The sequence below is a fragment of the Sitodiplosis mosellana genome, unplaced genomic scaffold (genome assembly GCF_009176505.1).
Source record: "Sitodiplosis mosellana isolate CC-2019 unplaced genomic scaffold, AAFC_SMos_1.0 Smas_scaffold_1, whole genome shotgun sequence".
NCBI classification, from domain to species: Eukaryota; Metazoa; Arthropoda; class Insecta; order Diptera; family Cecidomyiidae; genus Sitodiplosis; species Sitodiplosis mosellana.
The window spans coordinates 13398343-13424806 of record NW_022595244.1 but is presented as its reverse complement, the minus strand read 5'-3'; the positions used below and the strand labels follow the sequence as shown (position 1 = coordinate 13424806).

At 36.4% G+C, this 26464-nt stretch overlaps 5 protein-coding genes across 12 annotated transcripts in view; 4 read left to right on the top strand and 1 right to left on the bottom strand.

Annotated features, from left to right (window-relative positions):
- The window catches only part of LOC129567884 (nuclear protein localization protein 4 homolog), a 34205-nt gene extending 21871 nt beyond the window's left edge, over positions 1 to 12334 (top strand). For 2 of the 4 annotated variants that reach the window (XM_055445266.1, XM_055445257.1), the window contains exons 6-8: positions 11364 to 11779; positions 11890 to 12009; positions 12090 to 12334. In XM_055445266.1, the coding sequence (XP_055301241.1) occupies positions 11364 to 11779; positions 11890 to 12009; positions 12090 to 12096 (543 nt within the window). In that variant the 3' untranslated portion in view covers positions 12097 to 12334. Of the gene's footprint in view, positions 1 to 11363 lie in introns of all 4 variants that reach the window. The other 2 variants (XM_055445273.1, XM_055445248.1) reach the window with 2 other exon arrangements.
- The window catches only part of LOC129567907 (uncharacterized), a 24004-nt gene extending 10562 nt beyond the window's left edge, over positions 1 to 13442 (bottom strand). Inside the window, exons 1-2 of one of the 4 annotated variants that reach the window (XM_055445283.1) lie at positions 13323 to 13442; positions 13101 to 13248 (exon numbers count right to left, since the gene is read on the bottom strand). In XM_055445283.1, coding sequence (XP_055301258.1) covers positions 13101 to 13127 — 27 coding nt within the window. In that variant the 5' untranslated portion in view covers positions 13128 to 13248; positions 13323 to 13442. Of the gene's footprint in view, positions 9622 to 13100; positions 13249 to 13322 lie in introns of those variants that run through there. The other 3 variants (XM_055445298.1, XM_055445290.1, XM_055445306.1) reach the window with 3 other exon arrangements.
- Positions 13443 to 14104: 662 nt separating this feature from the next.
- LOC129567875 (putative helicase mov-10-B.1) lies at positions 14105 to 17329 on the top strand. Its single transcript, XM_055445237.1, has 9 exons — positions 14105 to 14434; positions 14520 to 14775; positions 14845 to 15200; positions 15279 to 15382; positions 15445 to 15840; positions 15911 to 16198; positions 16269 to 16374; positions 16453 to 16732; positions 16806 to 17329. Exons 1-9 carry the CDS (start codon positions 14136 to 14138, stop codon positions 16959 to 16961), a joined length of 2241 nt encoding a protein of 746 aa, XP_055301212.1. The 5' UTR covers positions 14105 to 14135; the 3' UTR covers positions 16962 to 17329.
- Positions 17330 to 17457: 128 nt separating this feature from the next.
- LOC129567847 (putative helicase mov-10-B.1) lies at positions 17458 to 20952 on the top strand. Its single transcript, XM_055445207.1, has 11 exons — positions 17458 to 18136; positions 18207 to 18462; positions 18535 to 18893; positions 18960 to 19050; positions 19139 to 19445; positions 19516 to 19617; positions 19705 to 19992; positions 20055 to 20163; positions 20224 to 20417; positions 20511 to 20596; positions 20670 to 20952. Exons 1-11 carry the CDS (start codon positions 17742 to 17744, stop codon positions 20820 to 20822), a joined length of 2340 nt encoding a protein of 779 aa, XP_055301182.1. The 5' UTR covers positions 17458 to 17741; the 3' UTR covers positions 20823 to 20952.
- A 1643-nt stretch (positions 20953 to 22595) lies between these two features.
- On the top strand, positions 22596 to 26419 carry LOC129567859 (putative helicase mov-10-B.1). Of its 2 annotated transcripts, XM_055445218.1 has the most exons (9): positions 22615 to 23121; positions 23195 to 23369; positions 23438 to 23873; positions 24592 to 24654; positions 24724 to 25131; positions 25219 to 25506; positions 25580 to 25679; positions 25778 to 26042; positions 26114 to 26419. In XM_055445218.1, exons 1-9 carry the CDS (start codon positions 22751 to 22753, stop codon positions 26267 to 26269), a joined length of 2262 nt encoding a protein of 753 aa, XP_055301193.1. In that variant the 5' UTR covers positions 22615 to 22750; the 3' UTR covers positions 26270 to 26419. The 2 variants fall into 2 exon arrangements, with proteins under 2 accessions (XP_055301201.1, XP_055301193.1); XM_055445226.1 differs by lacking the exon at positions 24592 to 24654 and having other exon boundaries at positions 22596 to 23121.
- The last annotated feature ends 45 nt before the right edge of the window (positions 26420 to 26464 follow it).

Here is a 26464-nt window from a genome sequence, read left to right as displayed (position 1 = left end):
GAACCTTGATTTGTGCCACAAGCACATGAACACAACCAATCGTACATAGTTCTAATGATTGAATATTTTGTATACATAAACAGCTTCGAACTAAAAAAACCCAATCCAACATTAGATCACCTTCTTCATCGATTTGCCTCTCAATTCTTGGTATTGTTGTTTACCCGTACGAGATAAAACGTGTCTATTTCCATACAACAAAACATGTACATGAAAAACTCAACCGAAAAGTCGTATTAAGAAAATAAAATTGAAAAAAAAAGTGGAATCATCAACGTTGCTCATTTACTGGCGTATGTACAGAACGACAGAATCAGATATATATATACACAAAATGTGAAGTGAGAACCCGGTAATAATGTTCGCTAGCGTCAGAACAACAGTCAAGGTCATTCGGCAAATAGAAACGCACACACATACGCACGAATACGGTGCACACATTGACACAGAGCGACGAGAGAAAAAAAACAGTGATGGTATATATTCAAACGAACCAAAAAAAATCGTTCTCATATGTCGAGCACTAGTGCTTTGCTGTCTCGAAATGAGCGTAAATGAGAAACCAAAACTGTTTTGCTACGAAGCGAACGAATAAAAATCAAAAACACACAATCACATTCGAGCAGCACGCACAGGCACATCGAAAGCACACAACTATCGTTGCTCCATGTAATAAACGTGCGCGCTCGACAACGGTGTACATGTATATACATATATTTCTAAGTGTAGTTGTGTGCAGCAAGCGAAAATACTCTCCAATTCGCTTATGCCTATTCATGTGATTCAAATTACGTTTTCGGAAGAAACAGTCGAATCAAAAACAGAAAACGAACGGAAAGAGAGCAAACGAATCGTTTGTATACAAACAGTGATGCGCGCTTCTTCTGGATGGGTCGAATTGAATTTTGTACGATTCTCTGTGTCTATGTAGAATGAAGTGCGCCTATGTAACATCTGTACGACTCATCGAAGCTTTGGAACTGGAGAGCTGGAGTGGATGTATGTGTGTGTGCGTGAGTGCGAGCGTGGAGAAAAGCACATGACGTATTTGAATTTATTATTGGATAACAGCAGAAAAAAAGAGCAAAGAAGAAAATACACTCCTGATTTAGATGCACACGCTCAAATGTACGCCTCAACTGTAGTGATTTAACGAAAAATTCAAGCAAGAGTTTTTCTTATCCATGTACAAGACGAAAATTATGAGGCAACGTAAATGTTTTTTTTTCTTCACATACACACACTTTCTGCCTCGCTATCTATCTCTGTCATTTGATTCTCTCATATGGCTATCTCGTTATTGCTGTTGCTCATATTTTTCCATCTATATTTGACTTGTGCTGTTTGCGAATCGTGTAAATATGAAGCCTAATTGCTTTGAAAATCTCTTGATGGCCAAGATTTCCAACGCACTTTAGCAGATGGGCTTCTAACGGTTGTCGTATGCGAGTGTGTGTGTGTGTGTGTACTGTGTATGCCTTAGCACAATCGGATTCGCTCTCACTCACTCGATATTTACAGGGTGCTGCAATGGCATGCGAAGCTTGGGTCGTCTTCAAATGACCTTGGTTGCCGACTTGTATATATACAGTATCAAGTGTTTCAGCAATTTTTCCAACCGAAATTTCCCAGCGGATTTCATGTCAGCTTCTCAGCTTTTGAATCAGAGCGGTGACACAAGCAGCCACCCTGCCTGCCTGTCCGCACATTTTCGCTACATACATCTATTTACATTCACTTTATGAACGAATTCATCGTTGAAACCGATATATATATTTGCACATGGTACGTTGTGCCTTTGCTTTTGTTTCGTGCGATTGCTATGTGCCATTTAGTAGTGGTTGTCATTCGAAGTCGCAAAGCAAAGCAATGAAACAAAAAAAAAGTAGATAACATTCCCGAATTTAATCAACTTCAATTGAAAACGTTACCAAAGACGCGTACACTCTGTGCAACGTGATACGTTTCCAGTTTGACACGTATGTTCATTCTTTTTTCCACTTCAATTGAAGCGACTAAATTTTGCACGAGCACAACAAATGCGATTTGTGCTGACATTTTCAAATGCTAAAACGTTCGTTCCGTTTTTGCTCTTTCGAATTGGGTTTGTAGCAGCACTTCTTCTAATTATTCACTTGTCATTTTTCTAACAATACCGCCAAATTTAACATTTATCATGTATCGCAACGTATATTATATAGTGCATTACAATCATGCCAGTTGACAATTACGTTAGATCCGAAAAGAAAAAAAAAACTAAATAAATTTCGCATATGTATGGGCCATTAACAAAAAGGAAAGAAAAAAATAACAACGATTGCGGGTGCGCGATGTGATAAGCTAAGCATTACGAATGAATTTATTCAAATGGAAAATAAGCGAAATAGGAAAAAAAAATGTATACAGTATTCAAATACACGCGAAATATATCTAAATATAAGCGAATCGAAGTGTATTCGGTTGAGCACAACGAAGCCAAAACAATCGAATCGAATTCGGTAGACACACACAGAGAGAGAATATGACTAGGTTTTATTTGTGGTAGTGAAAACGAGTGGCGTTCAGTTTTGTTTCCCTTCATTCACTGACGCTAAACATGGAAAAAATAATATCCCTCGATTATAGTTTGAGTCGCTTCATTATTTTTTTTCGTCCAATGTTTCTTTCGTTCTTCGGTCGTTTCAAAATGGAATATTTTCCGGACGAAAAAAATCAAACCACAAGAAATCAATAGCTTTGAATTCGGGATAGGGTGCGGAGTTTTATTTCTCTTCTATATGGCATTTACTGTCGTCATTTCGTGTGAGCCTTTCATCGAATCTAATCTATTATATTATTTCTATCTCTATTTGTCAAATCAAATCTCCAATTCAAATCACATGTATTAAATTTTCATGTATGTTTGCGATAACGCCCAAACACGAGCGCTCATTTTTTTTATTTCGGATAGTTCAGACATTTCCTGCGATAGGCCAAAGTAAACAAACAAATCGATCTAGCAATTTTTATAATTAGATCTTTTTTCTACTTGCTTACTCGCTTACTCTCTCTCTCTCTCTCTCTCTCCCCCTTTCTCTGTCAACTATTTCTCGCATGATGAACAGCTCCTTAATATGTTTACCACTTTTTTTCTCCCATTTTCTCTCTCTCTTTCCATGTCGAGATTGAGTTGAGCCTGGTGAAACGGCGCAAGTGAAACGCTTGATTTTAATTATTTTGATTAGATTTGGTAGAATAGGAATTAGCTGAATTCTGATAAAATTTATCTCGTTAAAAAAAAATTTCATGATCTCTTAATTCGATTACGTTTTTTCAATTAAGTCATTCATTTAATGAGATTTCGGGCTGAGAGAGTTTGCTGCTGTCATGACACTTTGACTGCTCTCTCTCTCTCTCTGTTTTCATTCTCTTTACTCTTTTTGCAATCTCATATACGTACATATTGTTGCATTACGTTCCCAATTATAATTGTTCGGTTAAGCATTTAATCTACTAACGAACCAAGCCATTTTTTTCTTCTTCTTCGTCTTCTTCTTCTTCTTCGAAGAATTTCATTATGAACTCAAATAAAGCTAAAGATAATCAATAAAAACCGTTTATTGAATAAACTTTATTCAATGCAGACACACACATATGTATTGCATTCATTCATTCACCGCCACTACAAGGAAAAATGACGAAAATTCTAATTACTTTAACTAATTTCATACACATTCTACAGAAGAAATGAAAAGAAAAGATATAAAATTGGTTACGTGTAACTCAGTGTTTGGAATGAGCTGGAGTTTTTTGGATAGCTATAAACGAATCGTTTGTTCTTCTTCACCATTTATTGGAAATGAACAAAGAAAAAATCGAGAGAAAAAAAATGTATATAAAAGCACTTTTCGAACGAAACTACGATAAGAAAAAGAGTGAGAGTAATACTCTTAATAGACACATACCGTTGATTGTTTACGTAATATCACAGAATAGCCGCACTAACACTAGCAGTGATCATATCAATAAATTGAAAATTATATATTTTTTTCTTTTTATATGAATTTCGTTACGCGCGTCTCCGTATGTATGTGTATGTCGAGTTAATACTCCTTCGGTATATTGCGATTTTTTTGTTGTTTCGTATGTTTGTGTGTGTTTTTTTTTTCTCTATTTGTTGGTTACTATATGTTTGCAGTAGATTCTGTGTGAATTTTCGTCGTTATTCAAAATGTTTATGTGTGGTTTTCGTTCACGCAACACAAGATAGAGAGAGAAAATAGAAGAGATATAGAACTAATAAAACGGGAAAAACGTATGATGAGAAATGACAGCAACGAATAAAAAAAACGATGATTTATTTTTGCCTTAAACTTTCTGTTTGACAACCACTTTGGTGTTTGCAAATACACATCTGGTCGTGTTGCTCGGGCTTGCTTTGCGAGCGTACAGTTGTTAATTGCGGTGTGCTGGTATCTTTTTCTGACGTGTTTGTCCAAAATAAAAGCATATGTGTGTGTTTGTTGGATTCACTTTCGGCTTCAATATTTTCAGCTTTGCTTTTTTTCGTTTCGTTTTTTTTTTTCCTCGAACACAGACACTAACAGAAACAACTTTAGATAAAAGTGGTTTCAACTAGGCGAACAGAAGAAAAACCTCTATTATTGTTCGATGGTAACGCTGGGGAACGCTTTTAATCAATGCACAACCGCTTTAATGACGTTCGATTTGATGTAATACTTTTCCATACTGTTCAATTCGTTCGTTCGTTTTTTGTTTCTCTCGACAAATACCAAATGCCAAGTGTGTTGATTGTAGTCGTTGGAAAATCTGTTGAGAACTCACTAGATATTTTACGAAATGGTTTTTTTCATCGATTCTAACTAACGAAAATCACAATCCAGTCACGAATTTGCACATTGAGATTTTTTTTTGTATTCTTCCGCTTTACTATTTTTTTCTATCACTTCGATCGCAGCTCAATGATATGCTGAGTTTTCGAACGCAACGCAAAGTGAGTGGAAAATTAATGGAAATGAGAGTAATAGTGTAGTCACGTCACAAAAATTTCCACCGTCACTAAAATTTGTTTCAATATTTTATCGTCGAGCAACGCCAGCCATACACACGTTATTATCCGATTAAATTATTTTCGATATTTCTAATAATTTGCTGCTTCGTGAACTTTGACTCCTTTGACACGGGTTTCGCATAAATTTTGCTCTCTCTCTCTCTTCTCTCGTCTCAGCTCGAACACAAAACGAACATGAAAGATGGTCGAGTTTATAGATTTAAAAACTCAAACAACGAAAAAAAGTTATTGCGTTCAGAGAAAACGTAACGCGAAGCACAATAAATCGAAATTAAACACGATGTTGAACGAATCAACAGAAACACAGAAAAAAAACAACAAAATTCGAATCTATTTTTCACATGAATATTTGAATTAAATGGTTTGTTATTTTGTTGCTGCTTGCGTATTTTCTCTGTTTCTCTCTCTCATTCGCCGTGGAAATGGCCAATTCGTTAGATTGTTAGCAAAAAATGATTTATTTCGTCGTCATCATCATCATCATCATCGTCTTCATAGTCGTATAATCGTTTCGGTGATTTTTTTTCCCTTTCGAATATTCTCTGCGTGGTTTTTTTTTACTTCACTTTCCGTACGTGTATTAAATTTAATTTAGTGGAATTTTTGTAGTACGTTTGGTGCGCTGATAATTCGAATGTGTCGACGATCGCTTCGCTCGCTCGATACGAACTACGACTGTGTTACAGAAAATTTTTCTATGTCGAACGGATGAAAGATGTCGATATTATGTATGTAGAGAGCGAGAGAGAAAAACACAAACGGATGGATGTTGTCCATGTGATTGTTGCTGTTGTACATGGGGGATTCACGGACGAAATTCGAAGCGTCCAATTGGCGTGTGGATGTATGCGTCGTTTCGATTCTATTATATACTACACACACTCTCTCAATTCGACTTTAAACACAGCCGAGAGACTCATTAAATTCAAGCCGAATGTGGATCCAAGAAATGAAAACCTACACAAACGCCAAACACATTGGGGTTTCTCACTCTCAACGATACACACACACACACACACACAGAAAAAAAAACTCTCCACAAGCACCTCTCAACCAACACATGGCTAAATGAGTTTCCATTTCAATATACCTCGCACACACGCTTAGAGTAAATAAAGCCGACGCGCGATACGGCATATTTGTATGGTGAAGCGTTTCAGTGTTTGCTGCCCGAATAGCTTTCGTCTTGTGCACGGCACAGGAACGTTGACGACGTCAGAGCTAGGCTGCTCACGATGTGCTGATGTCGATGTGTACATATGACTTGTTGTATATAAGAGTCAGCTTGTCATATGTGCGTGCTTTCAAGCATAGCCGAAAGCGTATTCACTGGAAAGTGCGCTTCTCGTGCTTCGATTAGGACGCGGGGTGAAATACTGCAGAAAAAGCCCATCACCAGTATGGTTATGTGTGTGTGTGCGCATGTGTTGGGCTGATGTTTTGTTTCAGTGTGTCAGGAAGCTCAATTGGTTTTTTCTTTCTTCTCTGTCTTCATGCTTATGTAAATCCCTTGAAGAGTATGTAAGCCTCTAAAGATAGTAGCAAATAAACCATTATTTTGGTACATTTAATGCTACAAGTTTTTCCAATTTTCCCTATGTATACGTGTAAATGTGTCAGTGTGTGGTTCGTTTGTGCCACATACGCTCGAAAGCGACAGCATGATCCCGAGGCTTGATTTTTTTATCTATTTTTATTCGTATATAAATGCCACAAACGGTGCACGATTCAAGTTAGATTAGGCGTTTTTTTTTGCATGGGTTTCGCTATGCACTTTTATGTACTGTGCTACCGTTCGCATGAAATTAACAATAATTACGATTCGATTTGCATTTTTGTGATTTCATTTGAAAGAGAGCGAGAGATAGAGAGAGAAAAAAAACGCCAATCGCACAATATAATCGTATTTTCACGCCAATCGCTTTGTATTGATATCCAACCGTTGAGAAAGTGTTAAGCAAATTACAGATATTATTAGAGTATTAAATTTAATACTGGAAAATTGACGGAGAAAAAAGCCAATAATTTACGAACAGATAGATCGATTTATTGAAGGCAACAAATAATGAGGTTGCTCATTGACGAGTTCAAAAGATGATTAAATTAAATGTATGACTAAATGGTTTTTTCTTCTGCGAAATCAATTGTTCCCAATGTCAAAATGTGAGCAAATTTAGAGGATATCTCTCTGGTTTGCTTTGATATATTTATGCCCCATTTATGATTCTAAAAAGCGAACAGCTGGAGTCAAACAGCATGAAAAATCAAAAGACAAAATCTCTAAGTATAATAAAAAAAAATTGGACAACGCGCACAATTCTATTTTTGGTATTATTGCGAGCCTATATTTGTTACGCGCCTATGCGTATATGTATGTGGCAAACTGTGTTTTCATCATTCGAAAGGAAATTAATCTACACACGCAACTGCGTGCTACAGCCTGCCTGGCAAAAGTTGTTTTTTTTTTCTTGCTGGCTTCAACATTTTTTTCGTCTCCGCGTCGATTCTCTCGTTTTTTTTCAATGTGCCATACGGTAAAGGACTGCTGAATAGAGATATGAGCGTTTGCGTTGCGAAACAGTACGATGAGGAACAGGCAAAATTTCAAGGTCAAATAAATAATATGGCATTCTATATAGATCTGAATGGCAAAATGAAATGTCTCTTTTTCTCTCTTTTACCATCGATACACATAATGTACCTATGTATGCATGAATACATGACAGGACGCATTGCTCCATGGGAAATACAACGTTAGGCACATATTCATCCATTATTATACCATAGTTAACGATATGGAAAATGCTATATAGCATTTTTCCATCCTTCGTGCGTTCAGTGTGTTTGTAGACTGTGATACACTAACCACTTTTGTGTTTGTTAAATAGAGAGAGAGAGAGAGAGAAATAGAAAAAACAGTTGGGAAAAGCTTTGCTTCAATTTTTAATGGAATTTTGCTTGTGTGTATAAGAGAACCATGTAGAAAGTGCAAGCTCTTCTGCTCGAACACATTTCGAAACAATGTTTCCACTGTTCACTTCAAGTACAAAAGTACAATGTGTGTGGGAAAAAAGGTCAAAAGCTCATCGACACTGCGAACGCTAGGACCGTTCAACCGTTTGGTAGCGACAGCAATGAAAATAAATCATTTTCCAAGTAAAATGCTTGAATGTTTTTGATGCATTTTTTTTCGCATTGTTTGGTTTTTTCGCCATTCATTTTTCTCTCTGTCTCTCATTCACTTGTTATTTTAATTAAAATGTAGAGAAAAGCTTTTTTGCCAGTGATACGGGTCTATACTTTTGTTTCATGTGGTTTTGATGTTGCCATAAATACGAAACAAACAAAAAACTCCGAAAAAAACGAACTGATGAATGGCGAAAATGTGGCTGGATCAGCTGTGCAATCTGATAAACATTTGCCACATTCAGCGCGTGCATTGCAACACTCGATTAATTCACAACCTTTTATTCAGATCGAAATTACATTGTAAAAATGTTTTCAAAAATTCATTTCAAAGGACGAAACGAGCGCAAAGCATAACTCTTTGTTGGTGTAATCTTGCTTCACACTGTAATTTTATCGAACATGCTTTTGACTTGAATGCTTGAAACAGCACAGTCCCAAATGGTGTGTTGTGTGTGTGGTGAGCGTAGTTCATGTGAAAATTAGCCTTGAACTCCAGCTGCTTTCAAGTGGTTGCGAACGGTCACAATATGATGATGGAAAATGCTCCGAATCTGGTGTGTGTGTGTGTGTGTGTGTCTATTCAAAGTGAGTGCTCTTTCATTCCATGCGCTTTTTCTCTAAATTTCCATTCTATTCCACTGGCAAATAGAAGGATTTACGGACAACGGTCCTTTCTTAACTTACTCCAAATTCATTGTTGGTTTTTCGTTGAATTATTCATGTTATAATTTCACCAATTTTCACCGAGCTTGAAAATGCAATATTGTCTGTCATCAACACCAAAAAAACAAAACAAATGAAGGCCATTCAAACTACTAATTAAAACAGGTCTTCAATGAATTTCGATGGTGGCTCATATACACACACCTAAATACTAAATTACGGAGGGGATAGAATGTTTTCAACAAAAACCGTTTACTTTTCAAAATCGTTAATCTGATCGAACGTGATTATCAACTATCAGTTACAAGTTTTGTCCATTTCGAGCGTCACCATTTGATAGATTGAATTTGGGCGTGTGTGTCTGCTCTCTTCACCGGAAGGAAAAGTATGACAAATAAATCACTTTACCCACACTTAAAATGAATGATGACTCACAGCACACGACATCATTTCCAAACGCATTTGGAACGCACACCAAAAAAAAAATCCAATTTAGAAAATTAGATTCGAGCGATGCGATGGTTTTTCGCAATGATGTGACAAAAAAAAACACAAATCGAATTTCCTCCCAAAAAAATGTATCCGATAAAATTTTATGATCAAATTATTTGATTCGAACAATGTGTTCTATACAGCTAACAAGCACATGTATCCAATCAACTACAAGATCATGCAAGTCATCAACAAAAAGATAGCAAAAAAAATCATACAATGCGCACGACATTTAATGCTCACCTTGAACGTGTATATGTACATTTTTCGGCAAAATAAATTTAATGGTGCGTAAGGCAGCACCGATGAAGCAACATCTCAGCTACAACCATACAGATTATACTCAGTTTAAAGGTTGATTATTGAAAGTCAGTTGTATGAGCGTTGAGCACACCATTAACAGCATGGATACAGTTTTGCAAACGTATCATTTCAATATCATTATATACATGACGTTTAATGAATACAATGGGCTAACATTACAAAGTACACGGTGTACAGATTTGAATGTTCACCATTCACTCGAATCACAAGCGTCTAAATGAACTTTGAATGAGATTGTTTTTACTACTATTCAATAAAACTGTTGAATAGAATGGAACAAGAAGCGAACATCTAAAGTTTGACTTTGACCACCATTGATGTTGTTGCTAGGCGAAGTAAAAAGAACTACAACTCCTCTCGGATTTAAGTTACTTGAAATCAATAAATCTTCTTTCGTTCTATGTTTAAAGAGTCGTAAATGTTTCAAAATCTTGCGTTTTTGTTGACGGAATTTTTCCGTTCAGATGGTCGCCTGTGTGAAAATTGAAATGATTCACTTATCTGTACCAGAAATGTGTGTGTATGGTGATTGACCTTCATACAGCGAAGTACTTTGTGTTCTTTTGGAATTATTTCCTCAATTTACAACTACAATCGCCGGTTTTGACGCTTCGTTTGAATTTTGCTATGTAACTCGAAATCCGTCCTTTGTTGGATTATCCCATTGAATATGCAACAAAGATTATGCTCACTCGTAAATATTTTCCATCGGGGCACTTCAGAATAACGGCAACTGAAAATGTTATAACATCCGTTAGAGAGTTTCTAGAGTGCAAGATTTTATCGCATTTATGAAGTTAACGAGTGCCTTCCCATTTCTATATTGAAAGTTGTAGTTTTTATTCTCTCTTTCCTCTTCGTGGCAACGATAAAAAAAAATTCTAGAGTGCGCTTAATTCAGTTGCCCCATTAACCTGACCATGACCTGATTTACAGAACGCATATTTTCCCTATTTCCATCTTCGTACGTCTGTGACCTTCTCTTTAACTATATGCCGTTTACGCTTCGTTTTACGGCTCAAAAGAGACGAGAGAGAAAAAAAACACATTGATGGTAATATTTAGAGAATTTCAACAACGGAGAGCAACATCAAAACATTGTTATGATGAAGGAAGAGCCAGAGAGCAGAAAAGAAGACGAGAAAAATCGCGGCTTAGAAACGGAAGTAAAGGCAACGGATTTGCTAATACATAAGCTGACCTAATTTACGTCAGTTTGACGTAATGTAGCCGTGTATATGATTTCTTCCTGTGTTTGAAATATTTCATCAGCTTTTAGTCATTCGGTTTATGAATTGCGATGCACGTGAAACGCGTACACAGAGTGCATTGATGGTCGTATAGCACTTGAACTATTCAAATTATGATCATAATTGGATGGAAAATGGAAGTATGATTTGATGCATGAAATCGATTTTGATGAAATTGAATTGAATGAGTGATGAGTTTGTTTTTTTTTCTTTCGTTTTTCATGCATTTTTCACCCCATCATCACGTCATCATTTTACCCGTTGAATTTGATTCCATTTTTTTCTTTCCACATTTTATTCTCCCTCTCCCTATGTATATATATCCAATTTTATACGGTTGAAACTGATTGCATTTTCTGTTTATCTCGTTACAGGTGAAAGATCAATATGGCAATGAGGTATCGCGCTTGGCACGACCATTGCCAGTCGAGTACTTGTTAGTTGATGTACCTGCGTCTACACCACTCACACCGATCTACACATTCACTGCACGCGACACAAAGGATATGTTCCCTGTGGAAAATCGCTATATCGACGGTCAACTACAGGATTTTAATGCGCTTAGCGCATACATCTCGAAATGGGCACCAAACGAATTTCTTGAGGCAATCTCTGACTTTCATCTTTTGCTTTATTTATACTTCATGGACATGCTGCCAATGAAATCGGCCATGGGTCCGTTGTTAGAAGCAGTACGCACGAAGAATTATGCGGCCGCCGTGCAATGGAAAGAGCAAGAAGTATGGAGCACACTCGAAACATTGATCACAGCCTCGAGCTCGGCCAGCGGGTACATTTCCGTTTTCATTATTAAATTTACCAATGGAAAATCTTCTCTCGTTCCGTTTTTTTTTCTTCTTAACCTAATTAATAATATTCTCTCTATTGCTTTTGTAACAGCGGCATGGAACATTATCCAGACACAGACTCGAAACCAGCAGCAGCAGATTGGACTTGTAACCACTGTACATTCATCAATCGTGGCGAACTCAGCAGTTGCGAAATTTGCAATTTGCCCAGGTAATTCTTGGAAAATGAAATATCGAATTTTCACTCATTTGCCCTAATAAAATCATAACTCTCTTACTTTCCATTTGCAGGAACTAATGCCAATTTGTGCGCTTCGGCTGTGAAGAATCTATGATTTGCTACTTCTTAATTGGTTTTTTTTATCGCAAAAATGAAAAAAAAAAACAATCACATATAACACCACTTCTTCTTTTGTAAATCAATAAATATGAACTGAACACTCTCCCCACAACAGACATACTGTAATTTGAATTAAATTGCGCTCAGGAGGCAAATAAAATTATAAATTTATAATAAAAGCTATTGAAAAGGCAAACGCCTGGGATTTTTCTTTCTATTTTTGTACATTGTAGACAGTAACGTATATATACATTACACGGTGCAGATTTAATGCAGAGCAAACGAGTATAAATATAAAGGGCCCTTTTGTCAGATATTTTTTGGATTCATCATCCTAATCCACTTTCCAACGTATTCTAAATATCAGTTTTTTTCACTGAAGGCCGAGTTTCAACAGATGATTAGCGTATTTATGAGCATGCTGAATGAATAGAGTGAATGATAAGTTCAGCAGTAGCTTTCCCTTGGGAACCGTATATACTTATGCCCATTACCCATCAACGCGGTAATAATACACTTTGACGTTACGAAAAAAAAAGCGGGCAATTATCGTATTTCTGAAGATTTTGATTTGGTTTAGCTGTATAATAACACAATCATTTTCGCAAACATGTGCATTCCTGGAGGGAATTCAACTTCAAGCAATTAGTGTGTATCCAATTAGCATATATTTTTAGAATGTTTTTTTTGTGTGTGTGAATATTCCATTGTATATTTGATTTATCCATAAAATGCTATTTTACAGCTTAGAACATAAATATAGAATCATACAATGAAAATATTCCTTTTATTCCTTTGATGTCGATATTACATTTTCTATTGAAATCAATTTTTTTAAATTTATGCGAACAGGGAAGAATTGTTGAGATTTCAGGTTTAATTGATTTTTTTTTTCGTAAAAAAATTTCAATCCTTCTTCTCTGTTTGTGAATATTCTGAAATCAGAATGAAACGGACATTACCAGTGATTGCGATATCGCTCTCAGCATCTCATAGGATAACTGAACGAGATAATTCGGCTGGCTGAGATGACGCAGCGACGCATCGCCCAAGTCTATCGCCCGAATCTTTGTGATTATTAACTTATCAGCAATATAATCAGCACCAAAGCTAGAAAAAGAAAATGCATATAAATTTTGAAATAAAAGTAATACAGTTTTGGTTTCAAATTTAATATATCATACTCATCAAATAAAATGTTCACTACAAATCACTATATGCAAACTGTATGTGTGATTTGAATCGCTTGCATGACGTGAAATTCTTGGAAATATTCAAACACAATCAAAGGCACTTGATGAATACACGGAAACCTAATATATTAAAAGTGTATACATTTTGAGCATTGCTTTCGTCTTCTGTTAGTTAATGACAGGCTTGGTTATGCGCTAAATCCATCACGCTGAATAAATTCATGCGATAGATTTATGCGATAAATGTGATGCGCTCGCTTTGCGGTGAACGAAGTCGGTTGCTCTTCACTACCGCTTAGCGATGCGTTCACTGCAAAGCATGAACGTTCATGCGTGAATAACTGAAGAGCAACAGACTTCGTTCACCGCAAAGCGAGCGCATCACATTTATCGCATAAATCTATCGCATGAATTTATTCAGCGTGATGGATTTAGCGCATAACAAAGCCTGGTTAATGAGGCGATTGCTGTAAGAAAGTAAGAAGAAGCAGAGGAGACAATATTGTTTATTGTTTATATTTTATGCTGAACGGGATCGAATGCCAACAGATTTATCTGTTGTTGCTACAGTTTAACGCAGTAGGCTAACTGTAGACGTAGTTGCTGTGAATCAAAAGTCATATTCAGAAGCGACAAAGTCTTCAAGTAATGAAGTCACTCGCTTGATCATTACATGATTATATTCATTTCATCTGAAGCTTGTGCATCGTTCCAAATTAGAGTGCTGTCCGATATCATATATAAAAAAAAATATAATACCAATTCAAAGAAAAGTTTATGAAAAGTGATTTTTATTGATCGATTATGCCGTCAAAAAAGCAAAAAGCAAAGAATCGCCGAAATGTGTCGACTGTCAATTGGGTTGAAAATAAAGATGGAACACATTCCATAGCGGTAGCATCGAAAGTAAAGCCGGATAATACGCAAAAAGGGAACAGCTGGGTACAACTTCTGAATCCAGACAGTGGTAAATCTGCTCGAAAATATACCACCGATGAAAACGCCAATACAGTTCAATTCGAAGAAATGACTTTGAATGAGGTAGAAAACAAGTCAAATGACGATATTGCACAAATTCAACGCTTGATTGATATGAAGAGGGGGTGAGTTACAATCTACGGGTGGAAAAAATATGCGAAAAATTACATTTTTTTATGGAAAAAAATTTATTCAATTAAATATTACCAGAAAACTCGAAATGTGCACTCTGCCTTCGTATGATATACCCAAGGAAATTTGGAATTCTGCAGAGACAGGAAAACAATTACGGTTTGGCTTTCCAATCGAAAAGTGTCGCAGTTCAGCCGACTACTATGTGAAAACATATGAAACGATGGTTTATTTGGAGGAAGCTGCCCAAACTCTATTTGTGCAGTCATTCAACCAGGATGATGTCGATTTTTCCTACACCGGTGAAAATCAAATCTTTTACTTTATGAAAGAGGTATTTTTTTTTAAAACAACAAACAAAATTCGATTGGTTTTAACAATAATGTAAATACCTTATCCACAGAAAAGAATGGCGGAAATTAATGGGGCGATTGATGAAAATCTATTGGACTGCTTTGTTTTGGAACCGCATAAAAAAAGTGATTTTTTCACGGTCGAACGCTATTCCGGACAAATAAAGAGAAAGTCAGCCGAGAAGATTTTCGTCCAAATGTCAGAAGAATCTTTTTCGAAATTCAATTCGATTTGCATGGAACAGTCCTTTGATATCAGATTTTGCTTGAACAGAACTCCGTATCAGTTGCAGCACTTTGCACTTGATATTTTGAATGAACAACGTCTGTTCACTGCTTTGATTAACAATCCTAAATATGATGAAACAGGAAATTCATCCAAAACACCACCTGAAATATTGATTGAGTGAGCATAAAAAATATTATTATTTTCACAATCACTTGGGAATTGAATCACCGAAATAATGCTATTGTTTGAAAAAAGTTTCAGTCCCAATTTGAAATTGAATCCAGAGCAAAAGTTAGCAGTTCAAAGTATTGTAAATGCGACTAGTAAACCACTACCATTTGTTCTTTTCGGTCCACCAGGTTCGTTTACCTAACAGTTTCACCATGTGTCATTCGTAAATATTATGTATTTCTGATCAAAGGTACCGGCAAAACGAAAACACTAGTTGCTGCGATTGAGAAAATCGTTCGATTGACCGACAAAAATGTGTTGGTGTGTGGGCAGTCTAATGCAGCATGTGACGAGATCGCGACACGTTTGATTCCGGCATTGACTGAAGACGAAATGTTTCGCATGTATGCGCTGTCCTATGATGTGCATAAAATAAAATCGGACATAGAGCCATACAGTAATCGCATCGGAAAAGAATTTCACTATCCACCATTGCAATTCATAATGAAGTATCGCGTAGTAATTTGTACACTATGCACAGCTGGTACATTGACGCGGGCAAACATATCTCCGAAACACTTTTCCTATGTGATCATCGACGAATGTGCCAGTGCTCACGAAACGATGGCACTGATTCCAATCGCTGGTGAGAATCGTTATAAAATTTCATTTCCATTGGACAATTTTTCTTTTTATAAAAGATGATTTTTAAATAGGTCTGTGCACAGAAACGGGTAAAGTACATGCAAATATTGTTGTGGCTGGCGATCCGAAACAATTGGATGCCGTTACCAAATCCGATCAAGCCAAAAAACTGGGCTTCGGAACGTCTTTCATGGAACATTTGTTCGAACGACCGTTATACAAATGTGATCCCGAGACCAATGAATTTTGCGGAAAATATATTACACAACTCATCCGGAATTATCGTTCGCATGAGTCAATCTTGAAAATTCCCAACGAGCTGTTCTACAATGGCACACTATTGGCTAAAGCATCAGATGGTACGTTTATGACGTAAAATACAGTTCTATGGCGATAATATTTTTTTTTCGACTGTATAATTTCTTTCAGATGCTACCAATTGGTTTGTCAACAATTCTTTATTGCCTTCCAAAAAATTCCCCATAATATTTCGGTCCGTTCAGGGGAATTCCGAACGATCTGACGCCAATAAAAGGTACCCTTTAAAGTTGTATACCTGAATTTGTATGCCAAAGTAGTTTCAAGTGAAAATGTCTCTCAATATTTTTTCCAGCATGTTCAATACGAATGAAGTGAACATGGTGATGGAGTACATTGACAAATTGCTAAAGCTGAAGTTGAAGAATGGTGAAAGAATTTCGCAGTCCGACATTGGAGTGGTTACACCGTATAAGATGCAACGACGATGCATTTCACAAGCCTGTCATCGCGGCAATTTAGATGACATTACAATCGGCACCGCTGAAGTGTTCCAAGGACAAGAACGGCCGATCATCATTGTGTCAACGGTTCGATCTGGTGGAAACAAACTCGGTTTCGTTAATAATCCTCGGGTATGTTGTGTATACGAAAAAATAATGTTGAATGTATCAATTAATTAACAAAACAATCTCTGTTTAATTTAAGCGATTCAACGTGATGATTACACGAGCCAAGTGTTTACTTGTCATCGTTGGCGATCCACATTTGCTTCAGTATTGCTCGAATTGGAGAAAACTCATCACATTTTGCTTGGAGAACAATGCATTGGTTCAGAGCCGATATCGATACCCGAGTATATAATTGAACGGCTTGCATGCCGTTGAATCGCACTCAAGAGGAATAACGAAGAAAACAAACCAATATTAACATTCATTATAAGTTTTATTGTGGGTGTCATGTGTGTCAGCACCCTACACAAATCTTACAACCAACTAAACCGAAAGATAAGCGTTACGAGTGACACTTTTAAACAACATTCCCTTTCGATTCCAATGCACAACCGAATGGTTGAAACGAAACGACAACGTTACAAATAATTTATTTATCGATGGTCAAAGGAAACAAACTCATGTTTCTCAAACAATATTCTGTTAGTCAGTATTAATAAATGAATGCGTTTTCATAAAACACTAGAAACATTTCTTTTTGTTTTTGTATTTGTTTATATATTTTTATAAATACACTCACACACAGCATCGTGATGTTTGCTTCGAATATGATATTCTATATATTTCAACACTTTCAAGTTTCGCACTTTTTCACAACGTTCAAACAGCAAATGCATTTGCGTTGTAGTATTGAGTGTGTTATCCGACTGTCAACGCGTATGTCACACACAGTGCGCACAAATTTCGGTTCAGTTTGTTTATACTGATCGCTGTTCTCAGTTCAGTGTTGCTCATTTTTTACCGTTCCATCAAGCCAATTTTTCAGCGATTTGACTTCGTGTTTTTTTTTTATTTGTCCATTATTTATCATAAGTTAATTGAATTAAAGTCGTGTTGAAACAGTTAATAAAGTTGATAGTTTATTCATAATTCATTAGAAAATTTAGGATCATTAGGGGAAAAAAGTAATAAAATGCCGACGAAAATGAAAAATAGAAAATCCAAATCAAAGCGTTCTGTGTCAACCGCGTGCTGGGTGCAAAACGATGACGGCACATTGTGTTTGACAATTGGTTCGAAAAAATCGAATACTGAATCCGATACGAGCGATATATCGATTGGTTCTGAATTAGATTCATTATCACAAGGTTCACCCAACTTGGGTTCACCCGATATCAATGGTAATTTTGCAGCAGGTATCATATTGAAATCCCCTCAACAAAAACAAACCGCATTTTCACCGGCAAAAACACTTGCAAGCATTTTCAATTCGCCGATTAAAATTCTAAAACCGATTCGGTCACTGCAAAATGGGCTCAGCTACAGGGAGCGTCAACAAATCAAGCGTCGCGATGAAATGACCGCAGAGTGAGTGGTGTTCATTCGCATGCTATTCGGCCGAATCGAACGGTGATTTTAATTTGACTATTTTTTATAGGCGATTGGTGATGAGCACAATACCAAACTATAATGTGCCAATGGAGGTATGGCATTCGGAAGAGAACAACGAACCATTGAAACTGAACTTTTCCACCGAAATGTGTCGCAAAAAGCAGAAAGACTACTACAAAGGCTACAAAACCATGATTCACTTGGAAGAAGCCGCCCAAACACTGTTCATGAAAACATTCGATCAAACTGGAGTGCGCATTTTCTATGCTGGCACCGGTCGTCTCTTCTTCATTTTGAATGAAGTAAGCAATATCGACTTCCGATCGTTCAACCATATTGATATTCGTGACTAAATCCCAAATTTTTCTCTATAGGATCGTATGGCTGAAATTAGTGCGGCAATCGAAGAAAACTTATTGGACGCACTTCGACTGAAGCCCGTTACCAACGATGAATCATGGCTGGAAAATTATTTCGGTTCAATCAAGGGGAAAGATGAGGAGAAGATTTACATCGAATTGTATGAGCAATCGTATGTGTCATTTAAAAAAGTCTACAAAAATCAACCGTTCGACATATTCTTCCGTTTCAATCGGTTGTCATTTCGAATGCAACATTATGCATTGGATCTTATGCATGATCATCGTTTGTTCAATCAATTGATTAACAATCCAGGCTATGATGACATTGCAAAACTCGAATCCAAAGGGAATCCCGATGATATTGTTCTAAGGTAAAGAAAAGTCCAAAGATTGCGAAAAATCTACTCAATTTAATGATGGTTTCTGTGATGTTTCAGTCGTGATTCCATGTTTCATCTGAATCCGGAGCAACAATCAGCCGTTGAAAACATTGTGTATGCCAAAAATTATCCATTGCCGTACATATTGGTAAATTACTTTTGCCGAAAATTGCCTATAATCATAATCAATATTCTGAATTGTCATTTTTAATCAATTGATTTGATAAATATTGCAGATTGGTCCGCCTGGAACGGGAAAAACGCGAACATTAGTAGCGTCCATCGAACAAATCGTTCTCTTAACCTCAAAAAATGTGTTGGTGTGTGCGCAATCAAACACGGCCTGCGATGAAATCGCCGCACGTTTGACCACTGTTCTGGGAGAAGAGGAGCTATTCCGATTGTATGCCAAAACATTTGATGTTTGCAAATTAAGTTCATTGCTAGCACCGTACAGTAACTGGACCGGCACTGAGTTTCACTATCCAAATTTGAAATTTTTACTCAAGTTTCGCGTTTTGGTTTGCACATTGTGCACAGCTGGTAAAAGATTGGCCCATTAATTTTCGTATCTTACTGTTTATTTAGTCGAGACGTTTTTTTTTCTCTCCAGGTACCTTGACGAGAGCTGGCATCTCGACAAAACATTTTTCGTACGTGTTCATCGATGAGAGTGCAAGTGCCTTTGAAACGATGACCATGATACCGATAGCGGGTACTGTCAATATTTTCTTCTATGATTTCTAATCCGATTTTTTACATTCATCTTCATGTTTCAATATATTCAATGGTTTTCCATTAGGTTTGTGCACATCAGCCAACAAAGTGCATGCCAATATCATTTTAGCCGGTGATCCAAAGCAATTGGATGCGGTTACCAAATCCGAACAGGCTAGGGAATTGGGCTTTCGAACATCGTATCTTGAACACTTGTGCGAACGACAATTGTACAAGCGCGACGATAAAACGAAGAAATTTAACGAGATCTACATCACACAGTTGGTTCGCAACTATCGCTCACATCCAACGATTTTGAAGCTGTCAAATGAGTTGTTCTACGACAATTCCTTAATACCGACGGCATCAGAAGGTGAGATTGGAATTTCTTATTGATTTGATTATTGAAACTCACAAATTATTTTTTATTCATAGACGTTACTGGTTGGTTTGTAAATTCTCCGCTGTTACCGTCCAAACGTTTCCCGATCATTTTTAAATCGGTTCAATCATACAATGTTGAGCGATCGGAGGTGAATAAAAGGTACACGACCACATAAGTTGCACATTGTGAGAAATATGTTCTCATGTTGGGATTTTTCAGCTTATTCAACATTATGGAAGTAATGGCTGTGATTGAGTTCATCAAAAATCTACTATCGCCGACGTTCACTCACTGCATGAAAATTTCGCAGTCCGACATTGGAGTGGTCACACCGTATAAGATGCAACGACGTAAGATTGCACAAGCCTGCCATCGTTTTGATTTCGATGAAATCACCATTGGCACGGCAGAAGGTACACCCACATAAATTGAATACTATTTATTTCAGGCATTTGTTGGACCTTATGACCGTACTCATATTTTGTAATGTTACGATTTTTTCACAGCTTTTCAGGGACAGGAGAAACCAGTTATGATTGTGTCGACGGTTCGATCTGGTGGAAGTCGTTTGGGTTTCGTCAACAATGCTCGTGTAAGTATCAGTTGACACACGTTATTCAATAATCATTTCTTTATTGAAATTTTTTTTTGTGATTGTATTTTAGCGTTTTAATGTGATGCTAACTCGTGCCAAGTGCCTCCTTATCATTGTCGGTGATCCACATTCCTTACAGTATGACCCAAATTGGAATCGGCTAATTGAATATTGTCTAGAGAATAAGGCTATGATACAGAGCATTTATCGCTATCCATATTAATTCATTCATTTTGTATAACAAATAAGCCCATTCAATAACACAATCATAAGAATAATTTAAAACTTAAATATTCAACTAAAGTACCTTCATTGAAATCAAAATATAAAGAAGCGTCACACTATATATGAAATTTAGATGAAATTTTCTTCAATTTTTCATACATCACCTCTTACTAATTGTAATAACGATGAGCTAAACAGTGAGTAAGCGGTGAATTGCATTGTTAATGGTAGGTCTTTTGCATTATTGCTATCAAACTTTATAAAATTTGTGCAATTGCTGTGAAAACAGAGGTAAGACAAAAATTGGTTGGTGTTTTTTTTTTCAAGGAATAAAAAGTCATGAATTTTTTTCTTCCAATTTGGCATTCATGAAAACATCGAACATAACCAAAAGGGTTGAAAATATGCAAATTCAACATGTAAAACTTGACACATATTATGAAACTTGACCAACTTCAAGTCGCTCAAAATCACCATTTTAAATACATTGATTCACTCATCATGTCGTTGTGCGCTTCATTTATCGTTTCGACACTTGCTTAGAAAACATCGTAATTTGAGGTAGGTATTAAGTTCATTTTTTTCCGCATCATCATTTTGTGTGAGAGCCATCGAATTGAATCAACTATAGATTACCAATTGACAAATGGTTATTTTGTTGTTGCACATCAGATGAAAAGAACAACTTACACCGTAGAATTCACCACTTATTTGCATTCAATATGGCCTTCAGTTTTGCTTTCAAATGGAATAACAAGCTGAAAATTGATCAGAGAAAAAGAATTTTACTCGAATAATGTGTTTATGTTTCAGCAGATTTTAGGACAGTCGAACTGTTAGCGTGAAAAAACGGCACTCAACACACAGACGAAATAATTATGTAATCACTATGAAAGGTACAAAATTACGTTTGAATTTAGAATCGATATGAATCATAAAGCACTGTTGCAAGATATTTTGGGTTGATTCCTTTGTCTGTCTGTTTTTTTCTTCCAAATAGATCTTTTCAACGCACACTCCAAATCATGCATTGATACCACACAATGAACCAAACAAACGTCATGGAAGTTAAAAGTTCACAGGAAAACGCAGAGCGAAACCAAAACCAAATTGCTAGATCTACCGTTGATAACATTTTGCCGTTCATTCGTTATTCACAGCATTTGGTTGATATCGATATTGTTTGGCTTGAAGAAAACGTAATAGACATCAAAGCACTGAATAAAGAACGGAAAAACCTGAAGGGAGCACAAAAAGTAACAGTCTATGTTTCTGAACATGTTTACTTGGCCACAAAATGGGCAACAATGGATACCAACCTAAGCTTGATCGAAATTCGACGCCGTGATTCACACAAAGTCAAACTTGCACATAATTTCCGAGATCATTCTCTTTTTTAATTAGATCAACTGTAACTTAAATCTAATTCTAAATATCATCGAAATATGCGTAAGTTGCAGTTTTCCATGTCCACAAGGCTACATCTCAATAAACATTATTTGGACTACAAATTCTGTTTGCGTTAGCAAATCGGTGTTTTTTTCTCTTTCTCATGATTTATGCTTTCATCGGACGTTCACATATTGTTAATTTCAGTTTCAGGCTCATGCGATTCACTAGAAATAGCATTGACAACGGTTTCTTCAGCTTTTTCAATATCGCTTTTGAAATTCCATTGAAATAAATGAATTTCAACAGAAAATAACGGATTCAAAATTTTTAAATGCAAATATGACATTTGAATCGATTGCGTTGTCATCCGGAGATTCGCGATAATTCATTGACAGTTTGATTTGACAATAGGATAAACATTTTCACACAACTAGTTAATATTTCATCAGATTATTTACAGTCTACCAGTTTCGATTTTAGATATTAAAACACTTTAATTAACTTGTCAGTTTGTTTAAAAAAATATTTTTTTAAATGGGTTTTCTAACGGCACTCGTATGTGTAGCATCCGCTGTATGTGCAGTAGCATGTACGGCTTTTTTTGTGGCTCGCAGTTCATCAAACACATCAAGCTATTCCTCAGGAAGCTATTCCTCGGGGAGATATTCCTCAGGGAGCTATTCCTCAGGGAGACATTCAGGATATTCAGGATATTATAGGCAATCTTATCAATCTTACCGTACATATTTCGAAAAACGAATATTAAACTATGCAGAAAAAGATGAGCGTAAGAAAAAACATCAATTTCTTCAAATGGAACAGTTGAAAAACTATCCCATACCCGGAAATATTTTGAACATTCAAAAAGATGAAGACACTCCGCAGGAGATGCTGGATGATATCAAGTAAATAGAATTAAGAATAGTTCATCCCTCATATGAATGAATATTTTTTAATCATATGATATTTGAATTGTAGCACATCGATTGCACAGAAGTCAAGCTTCAGAAATGAGCTAAAACTTTACATTGAGGCATACAATATGATGGTTTTCTTTGAAGAGGCAGTTGACGAATTGAAAATAAGACAATACGACCGAAAAAGATTGAAACTTAGCCATACCGGTGGAAAGGAGTATTGCATCACTCTTGGGGTACACTATTCACTAATTTTTTTAAATTAAAAGCAAATTTCGATCTCATCAATGTAGCATTTCCATAGCCCGGTGCAGATGAGCTGCTTGCTGCAATTGACGACAGCCAGGTCAACCGATTCAAGCTTATCTCAAAGTATGGAAGAGAAGAATGGGACGGAAAAATCAATCGGAAGGAGTCGAATAAGATATACGTTCACCTCTTTACTTCGCCAAAACAAATGCCGTCTACAAATGAGTTATACGATATATCCTTCAAGTTGAATCAAACCGTTTACCAATTGCAACACAATGCAATCGATTACATAACGAAGCATGGACTGTTTGATATTTTGATAAATAACCCGATGTATCATACACAGGAACGCTCAATTCGTTCATCAAGCGATTCAGCTCTCACCAATTGTAATAATGATGAGTTAAACATTGAGCAAAGACAAGCGGTGAATTGCATTGTTGAAGGCAAACATCACCCAATTCCATATTTACTATATGGTCCACCTGGTAGGATTCTTTTATATTGCAAAGTGTGAATAAATGGGGCAACATTGTTGACAGAGCCACGTCAAAGCGGTTGCCCGGTCCACTACAGTCAGTCGTAACGCAAAGTGGCACAAGCATGTCCCATTATCTGCATCTAATCATCGCGTTCATACACGTGTGTATGCGAAAAATGGTAAAAGTTTGTGCCACTTTGCGTTGCGATTGACGTATGCTTCTGATTGAAAAATAAACAAATTAAAGTTAACTAAAACCAAATGAAAAATTAGTTTAAAAAAAATCGGAAAACATATTTCCTAGAAGAGTACCTTTTCTACTTATATTGAGCCAAATTTTTAAAAACACGTAGGTTTTGTTTCGCTACAAAACTTTGCTTTTTGATCAGAATGCAAGTATGAAGTTATTGAAAAGAATTCATTTTAAAGCACTGTTGTAACGAAACAAAACCTACGATTTTTTTTCCAAAGAACCTTTCCCATTTTAAAAGTTTTTTTACACTATTTTTTACACATCGTCTCCACTTGCATTTAGTTTACATTACATTAGATACACTTTGACCGTTGAAATCCAATGAAAGTGGAGAATAGTTGAAAGCTGCCGCTTATTGTTTGGCTAAAATTTAAGTAGAAAATGTACTCTTTCAGGATATATTTTTTCCAATTTTTTTCCGGAACTAATTTTCATTTGGTTAACATTAGTTTGTTTGTTTTTCAATCACAAGCATACGTCAATGGGCATCAATGGGTTTCAGTAGTAACCAACGTGAAGTTGGCTGCGTTGCCCGGTATGCATTATGTTCACCCTTTGCATTCTTGCTATTTACTTTTATAAAAACTGTGCAATTCCTTTAAAGGCACCGGCAAGACAAAAGTCATAGTAGCTGCCATTAAAACTATTGTTCGAACCACAGTAGAAAATATCTTGGTTTGCGCTCAGTCAAACGCTGCATGCGATGAAATTGCGAATAGACTGTGTCAAGTTTTGAACAAAGACCAAATGATGCGCATGTATTCGACGTCTTACGACTTGGACAAAATCAGTTCGACAATCAAACCTTATTGCAATTTATTTGATGACGAACTAAGGTACCCCGCCTTGAAAGAAATATACAAGTTTCGTGTGGTTATCTGTACACTTTCAACGTCTGGTTGTTTGAGCCGAGCCCGAGTGAATGTGAACTTTAAGCCGGATCATTTTGGCTATGTAATAATTGATGAATGTGCCAGTGCTCACGAAACTATGGCACTGATTCCAATTGCTGGTAATGAACAATCCCTATTCAATCATTCTGGCAACCGTTTGGGTAACTGAAATTAAATCTTTTAAACTAAATATAATCGTCTTGCAGGATTGTGCACATCTATTGGGAAAGTTCACGCCAAAATCATTCTTTGTGGTGATCCAAAGCAATTGGATGCAGTCACAAAATCCGATTGGTCAACAAGTATGGGATTCAAGATTTCTTGGTTCGAGCAACTGTTCAAAATGCCACTCTACAAACGCCAAGATCAAACTGGCGAGTTCAATAAAATTTACATTACGCAATTGGTACGAAATTACCGTTCCCACAAAGCAATTTTAAAGGTGCCCAACACACTTTTTTACGAGAATCAACTGCAAGCAATGGTCTCACCTGGTACGTGCATCTTAGAATTGCCAACAATTTCTTTTGTGATTGGGAAATTTAATTTGCTTTATGACTCCATTAGATATCATTGAGCTTGATGTTGAAGGCTTACTATCGAAAAAGTTTCCGATTATTTTTCGATCCATTCAAGGCATATGTCGTCGTCCAGAGAATGAAACTAGGTTTGTTGAAATCATGATTTAAGTTAGACAGACTGGAAAATACATTCAAATATAAAATATTGGAGATGTGAAATAACTCTTCTCTTGTTTGCCATCAGTTCATACAATCTTGAGGAAGTGAATGCGGTTATGGAATTAATAGCAAAGCTGTTGAAAAATGATGTCGACAAATCCGACATTGGTATTGTATCTCCATACAAGCTTCAGTGTAGAAAGATCCGTCAGGAGTGTAATAAGATGAAATACATTGACATAACAATTGGGTCAGCTGAAGTTTTTCAGGGCCAGGAGCGGAAAGTAATGATCATGTCAACTGTCCGCGCTGGACAAAGGCATCTTGGGGAATTTCTGAGCAATGCACAGGTTTCTTTTGGCTTTTTATTTCTATTTTTCAAGACAAATCAGTCTTAACATAAGAATCATTTTATTTACAGCGTTTTAATGTCATGCTAACTCGTGCACAAAGTCTACTAATTATCGTGGGCGACCCGCATTTATTGTACAAGGATCCGAATTGGTCCGTATTTATAAGATTTTGCATGAAAAATAGATGCTTGATACAAGGCCAGCGTAATTTCTACTTTAAATAATGCTTGAAGTGCATTTTACCAAATACTTTGTTTTAAACACTTTTCGCCTGGCTTTTTGCAACTTTTTCAAATTTTCAAATAATATATGTAACTTTTTTTTTATTGGAATGACGAGTGCAATAAAAAAAATATAAAGTAGACCAGTACTAATTTTTTGCATTATCGATCAAAAGTTTTTGTAAAAGAATTGCAAAG